Source organism: Raphanus sativus, unplaced genomic scaffold, assembly GCF_000801105.2.
Source record: "Raphanus sativus cultivar WK10039 unplaced genomic scaffold, ASM80110v3 Scaffold2054, whole genome shotgun sequence".
NCBI classification, from domain to species: domain Eukaryota; kingdom Viridiplantae; phylum Streptophyta; class Magnoliopsida; order Brassicales; family Brassicaceae; genus Raphanus; species Raphanus sativus.
In genome coordinates, this window is record NW_026617363.1 from 10,991 (window position 1) to 17,666 (window position 6,676).

Sequence of the window (6,676 nt, forward strand, 5' to 3'; positions counted from 1 at the left end):
CATGAAAGCTCACCGTCCCCCATGTGGAATCAGTTAATGGTGCATCATCTTCCCATGTGTGTGATTAGGTCTTTTTACATACATTATTTGTTTTATTTTATAATTAAAGAATAGGAATAGACGAAACCTTTGTTGTTGTTGTTGTGTGTCTGCACTGCAGCATGAAGATATTTATGAATTTCAGTAGCATAACATGTCTTCATTTAATGATTTTCTGTATCCTTTAACATGTTGTATGTCTTGACCACGGGAACAATTTGGTGTAGTCCATCTTATATAGCTCTGATCTGATTTTTTTTTTAAAATTAAGTATCCGGTTAATTCTCTTGAGATTGATTTCATGCACATATTACAATGAATGCTTCTTTTTGTTTTAAAATGATTGAAATGCAAAGATCAAAACAGAACTAGAACAGGGGCTGATGATTTCTTCAAGTGTTTTTCCGTAAGCAGTTCTCAAAGCTTCAATCTTAAGACAGGTGAAGTTTTGAGACAATAACGTTTTATCATGTGAATTGTTGGTAAATCTGCAAAATCAACCCGACTCTGTTACTGAAGGTCTAAAATCGAATGCTTCGCACTCTTATCTAAGATCTCAATAGGATTTTGCTTCCTGGTTCATGTCTTGTCTCGTTCAATGGCTTCTCTACCATGTCCCTTCAAGCTCTCTGCTCATACTCATACCTTATCTTCTTCCAAGGTAACCTCCTCTCTCCCGATCTCAATATGTCCCTCTGTGTAGTATATTGAGGCTGAGTCAATTTGTTCCTTCTCCTCTTTTCTTGACAAAATAGACCCAACTATTTAACCAATGATTGTTAGAGAGAACATAGTGACTGAAATCCAAACTGGTCAATCTTCATAGATGATGTTTGAAGTTGTGTATCAATTAACACCCCAAGGCTGTCAAATACCATATGCTGATATCAGAATCAATTAAAAGCCTTTTTTGCCAATCCTTCACTCCTAATCAAATAAGAATTGGCGTACGCAGATTCGTGCCAATGAATCAGTGTCAGCAAATATCTACCTTTTAACATGTCTTCATGGGGAACGCACATATACAGATGCAATTTTTGCCAGAAAAAAATCACCATCCTTCACTAAGAAACTCAAATGTGAACAAAAACTGAGTTTTGAAGTTTGCAGAATGACAAAAGAGAAACATGATATGCATTAAAAAAAAATAAAGAGCGAGAGGATCATTCAAATGTTTGGACAGTTTGCAGAAACATGACCACTGTTCCCACAGACATAGCAGCTCATAGCACCACCACCATATTGAACTGATTGGTTTGCAGGTAAACCAAATTCCCTTCTTCCGAGTGATGAGGTTCCAATACCTGAGGTGCCAGCATCAGCGGTGTAATGGGATCCTTCTGGCCTCACAGGGAGAGAACTTGCAGTCTCTGTCCTGAGCTTCTCTATGGCACCTAGAATCACCCTGGTATCTGATGAATAGTTCACCTTGTCTACTTTCACAACCGTTGCTTTCACAGTAGGTTCATCCCCATATGTCTCTTCTTTTACCTTGAGCTTGAACATGTATTTGGTAAAAGCAACCTTACGGATGATATCTTCAAACTTCTGCTCATCATTGTGTTCATGCTTCACATAGTACAAATCTTTAGCAGGCATTCCCATTATCTCCTCACCAGCCTCTTGGAACGCTGTGACCCAAGTAAGACCTGTATGGTCCTGTAACTGGAGCTGCAGTATGTACCTGTAGTCACATTCATCCACGCTTTTATCACACTTCTCGCACCGCCACGTCCCATCTCCGTTGTCTGTCACCTTTTTATTGCAAGGACGATCACCGTTCATGATGGGACAAGCTGTGTAGTAGAAGTTGTCAACCTTCATGTATATAATAGTGGCGTTGACTGTGATCCAGTCTGGTTTCTCCGAGGTCCCTAGCTTCTCGTCTTTAATTTGAGAGATTGTTTTGCGTACGTCTACTCTGCCGCTACCGTTGAACTCTCTCGAAATGGAGACACAAGGGGCGCTCCTTCCTTCTCTCTCAAACCATTCCTTCAGCTTACGAGCCTCAACAAAGTCTGGCTCAACGAGGAGTTGGCTTGACCCAATGGTGCTCACCGCCTTCCCGTTAAACTCGCTGACCCTCCCCGACTTAACAGCAAGAACAGGAAACTCACCAGAGTCGCAAAGACTCTGCAGCTTCTGTCCTTCCGCGTTGCAGAAGCTACCCCACATAGTCACCTCAACGCTTCGACCAGACATGTCTTTCAACTGAAGAGATCTCTTCTGCGTCTCGGTCCCGGTCTTCCTCATTATCGTTCCAGTGGGGCTGATAGACGACACAACGCCAATCACATCGATGATGCTGTTAGTCTCCATGCTTTCGATATCACCAATGGAACGGAAATTGTACAGGTTCTGAGGGATGGCAGCGTCTTCCTCGTAGCACTGCTGTACCGTCGACGCGTTATCCAGCGTGATTTCGTAGTCGTGAGGGAGATGGTTATACTTCTTCTCAGCAGGACGCAGTTTCCCCCTCGAAACCAGATAAAGATTGCCAAAGACGATCTGGTCGTAGAACTGATCAGCGACATCGTTGAAACAAGTAACACGTATCTCTCCACCATGAGCGTCGAGAAGGTCAAAGCTGAACACTTTCCCATCCCCACGCTGGTTGTTGAAACGCCTGAGATCTCCTTTGCTAGTGACCCTAGCCTTGATGGTCCACCTGCCGGAATAAGGGTTAAGCGAATTGATAGGAGTGTTGAGAGGAGGTGCCTCGTTCCTCGCCACAGGTCCCCTGTTCTGGTACATCGGTGGTGGTGGTTGATGGCGCGTTGGAGGGTCACGCACAAGACCTGAAGATGGATTGTTGTATGATCCAGGTAAAGTAGAATTAGAACCAGAACCATACACTTGTTGTCTCTGTTGTTGTTGACCAACATGACTTGTCGCTGTCCCTGTCCCGGTGTTGTTGTTTTGACGACCACCACTACTCACATCACTCCTACTACCATTTAGCTGAAAACTAGAACCAGAACCATACACTTGTTGTCTCTGTTGAGGTAAAACAGTCGCCCCTATCTCAGTGTTGCTCCTAAACCCACTAGTTGGATTAGAGTCTCCTACTCCACCACGCGGATCATTATTATTAGGCTTTCTTGCTCCAATTATATCAGCATTCGTTGCTATCACTTCCAATTGCGAAATCACAACAATCCTAACCGTCAAAAAAAATCATAATCATTCACCAAAAATTACAAAAAAAAAAGAAGAGTATTTTTTTTTAATTTACTTTTTCTTTTGGATCTCGCTACAGAGGAAATGATCGAGGCGGAGGATGGAACCGGCTTGGAGGAGGCCGTCTTTGACGAGAGGGTTGAGAGTGATGCCGAGCATCCCCTGAATGAAGGCCGTCCCGTCTGATAGCAGAACCCTAATCCTCTCCTTGGACGGCACCGTCTGAGCCGTGAACATCTTCAGCTCCGTGACTTGGAGAACCGGTATCATGTCCTCGTGGCTCTTCACCGCCTCGTTTCTTATCATCTCGATTACCCCTCCCGTCAGAATCTCCCCCATCGTGTTGTTGCTACAGAGATTGATTGTGGAGGTATGTTTATGAATCGATTGGGTTTTTTTTTAAAGAGAAGATGAAGGAAGCTTTTGTGAGAATTGCCCTAGAAGAGAGAGTGGAGAGGTGCGAAGTTTGTAACTGCTATTTGAGGAGGAGCGGAGCCATTCTTCTCTTTATTCCCATGCAAGCTTCATTAAGCACATATCTAGGCCCATTAGTATATGTATATGGCCAGGCCCATTTATGCCCACCAATCACATTGAGAGCACCTCTGTCTGAAAAAATTAACGTTATTTTATTTCCATTTAGATTAATGAAAATTTCATTCGCAACACGACAGACAGACAGACAGACAGTCGAAGAAAGGGCAAGTAAAAACCGATTTTAATCGTTGAATCTGTAAAGTTTTTTGATTTTTCCGGTGAGACCGTCGTTTTTTCCGATCACCGTCAGAAGGAGATGGGATCTTCGATTTCTTAGTGTCTGAGTATAAATTCAGCGGAGAAAGAAGAAGAAGAGGGTTTTCTCTTAGGAGATGGACTCGGAAGAAACCGAAACGGCGTCGTCTGTGACGAAGAGAAAGAAGAAGAAGAGGGTTTTCTCTTCATTGGCTTTGAGATTCTGTACAGCGATCGTTTTCTCCATCATCGGCTTCTTCTTCTTGTCGTTTCTCTTAGGGATCTTAGTGATTCTACTCGGCGAATTATGGGTTTCTTCTTCTTCTTCTTCTTCCTCTGCCTCTCTTGCTTCTCGCTGCAGAATTGTCTCCAGCTGTAAGTTCAAAGCTTTGACCTTTTTTTTAATTGTTAGCTCCAAATGGTTGTATGAGTAGTGTGAGAGACTGAAAGTTATCACATTGATTTAGTTTGATGAATTTTGGATGTAGCGGTTGATCTGAGGACTTCCAAAGTGTGCGGGATTGGACTTTTGAACATCAAAGCACAACATGTGTTTTACCCTTTTGAGAGAGATAAATTCAGATGTCGCTACGATTACTACTGGGCTTCTGTCTTCAAGGTAAGGTCACACTTCTTTTCTCCTGCCTCTTGTAACGTTATGAGTAAAAACGCCATTTTACAATTGCACAGGTTGAGTATACAGATCACTTGATGGGTCAAACAAGGCTAGCTTTCTCTGAAGCACCTAACGAAGCCCTTCCTCCTGAGTGCAGACCTAACTTTGGTGCCGCTTTGCTCACCAAAGATAAATACAAGGCAAGTTTCTTTTAATCCATACAGATTCTTAGACTGGATGTACTTTTGTTCTGTATCTCATTGTGTGTGTCGGATTGCAATCGTTTTTTTTTTGTTTCGTCCAGGTGAATGAAACTTATGACTGCTGGTATACACTAGGGATTCCAAAGATCAAGCTTTATCAAGATGGCTTTTTCGGTTGCCAACCAGATGATCTTTCTTTTACCCACATTTTTAAACAATACGCTGTCTTGTAAGTCCCCTATGCTTTTCTTTATTAGTGTGGGAGCTTCAATCTTATCCATTTCGTCATCATGTTTCTAAGACATTGTAGGAGAATCATGAAGACATAATAGTCTGTAGCACAGGGGATTTAGGCCTTTGTTTTGTCGGAATCATATCAACATCTTTGTCTGTTTAGTTTCTCAGTCCTGTGACTCTTGTCCTGTTATTCACCGAAATGATCATCTTCCCACTTGTTTTTTTTTTCTTTCTCCAGATTCTCTAAATTGTTACAATCGTGGTTAAGTGTAAATGGAAGACGGAAGTACTGGAGATATGATGTGATCGCTGGCATTGTATCTGGCTTCTCAACCTCCATTATCACGGTCTTCATCGTACGGATCTTGAGACATGCGAAATCTTGGTTCCCTCGAGCTTGTTGTTCAGTTAGAAGCCAGCTTTCTAAAGTGAACCTCTTGGTGCAAGTGAAGCGTGCTTGTTTGGTTCTTGTTTACTTCTCCATCCTCGGGTGGATGGCTACACAATACTTGAAAATTCTTTTTCCTAAGGCTTAGAGAAAAAAAAAAGAAACACATTCCTTGAGAGAGAGAGAGAGTGAGAGAGTTGTTGAGTATGTAATGATTCGTAGAGAGTTGTGTGATGTAATCTTAAATTATTTACAGCAAAAGAAAGCAATTCAGAGAACAACAGCTTTAAAATCTAAAAGATTGATTCAAACTGTTACTAGAGTACTTGGGAACTGCTGATGGAATCTTTTTATAACTGTTACTAATAAGAGTACTTCAAGTAGACACTTCCATTGTTTGGTTCCTCGGTTTCTTTATTATGATCAGCTTCTGTGTCATTATTTCTGAAGAAGCATCTTCTTTCTCCTCCCCATCGTTCACATCTTCTGAATCCTTTCTTTTTTAATCCTTATTATCTCCTTCAACATTACAACTCTCTGACATTGCTCCTTTCTTAACCAAGTACTTGACGAGGTCCCAGGTAGAACCTTGAGCAGCGTAGTGAAGAGGTGTAAGTCCCTAGGAGTGATGAAGTTTCACTGAAACTCCGAAAAACAATAGAATTCTCTCACAAATTCCAAGTGTAAATTGCAAAAAAAAAGGGTAAAGACTAAAGAGGAAGAGAGTGATAGATACTTGAATTGGAGTTAAACTAGGAATGATATAAGTGTATCTGCTGTAGAAAGAAGTACATGTCAACTGAACAGATAAACTTGTTGCTCTCATGAAGATTTCCTTCTTACTTTTTCTTTCTTTTTAGATTCTGTAATACCGGAAAATTAGAGAGTTAGTGGTTATAAATTCCACAAAAATCTTCAAGTAGAACAAAAGATGCAAATAGAAAACAACATGATAAAGAACATATAGAAGCAAAAATAAAAATAGATGACCTAATAAAACAAACAAACAAAAAAATCTACACTACCAGAATAAAACAGAACATAACTCCTTTAAACAATCTCAGTAATAAAATTATGAAATTTTCTTAATTGCAACAAGAATAAGGTTGAATATCCGATCAAACAACTTTAATCTGAATGAATGATAAAAATAAATAAAACAGAGGAGGAGTGGGCGTTCGGGTACCCATTCGGGTTTCGGTTCAGTCTATTCGGGTTTCGGATTTTCGGGATCAAAGATTTCAGCTCCATTCGGGTATTTATAAATGTCGGTTCGGGTTC

The 6,676-nt window shown here is 41.0% G+C and overlaps 2 protein-coding genes across 2 annotated transcripts; one reads left to right on the forward strand and one right to left on the reverse strand.

The window, feature by feature from the left end:
• Positions 1-1,117: 1,117 nt before the first annotated feature.
• On the reverse strand, positions 1,118-3,657 carry LOC130505170 (replication protein A 70 kDa DNA-binding subunit E-like). Its single transcript, XM_056999758.1, has 2 exons — positions 3,275-3,657; positions 1,118-3,199 (listed from the first exon to the last, which is right to left on the reverse strand). Exons 1-2 carry the CDS (start codon positions 3,556-3,558, stop codon positions 1,207-1,209), a joined length of 2,277 nt encoding a protein of 758 aa, XP_056855738.1. The 5' UTR covers positions 3,559-3,657; the 3' UTR covers positions 1,118-1,206.
• A 225-nt stretch (positions 3,658-3,882) lies between these two features.
• On the forward strand, positions 3,883-5,676 carry LOC130505168 (uncharacterized). The gene is made up of 5 exons (XM_056999754.1): positions 3,883-4,326; positions 4,440-4,570; positions 4,642-4,767; positions 4,872-4,999; positions 5,246-5,676. Exons 1-5 carry the CDS (start codon positions 4,089-4,091, stop codon positions 5,541-5,543), a joined length of 921 nt encoding a protein of 306 aa, XP_056855734.1. The 5' UTR covers positions 3,883-4,088; the 3' UTR covers positions 5,544-5,676.
• Positions 5,677-6,676: the final 1,000 nt, after the last annotated feature.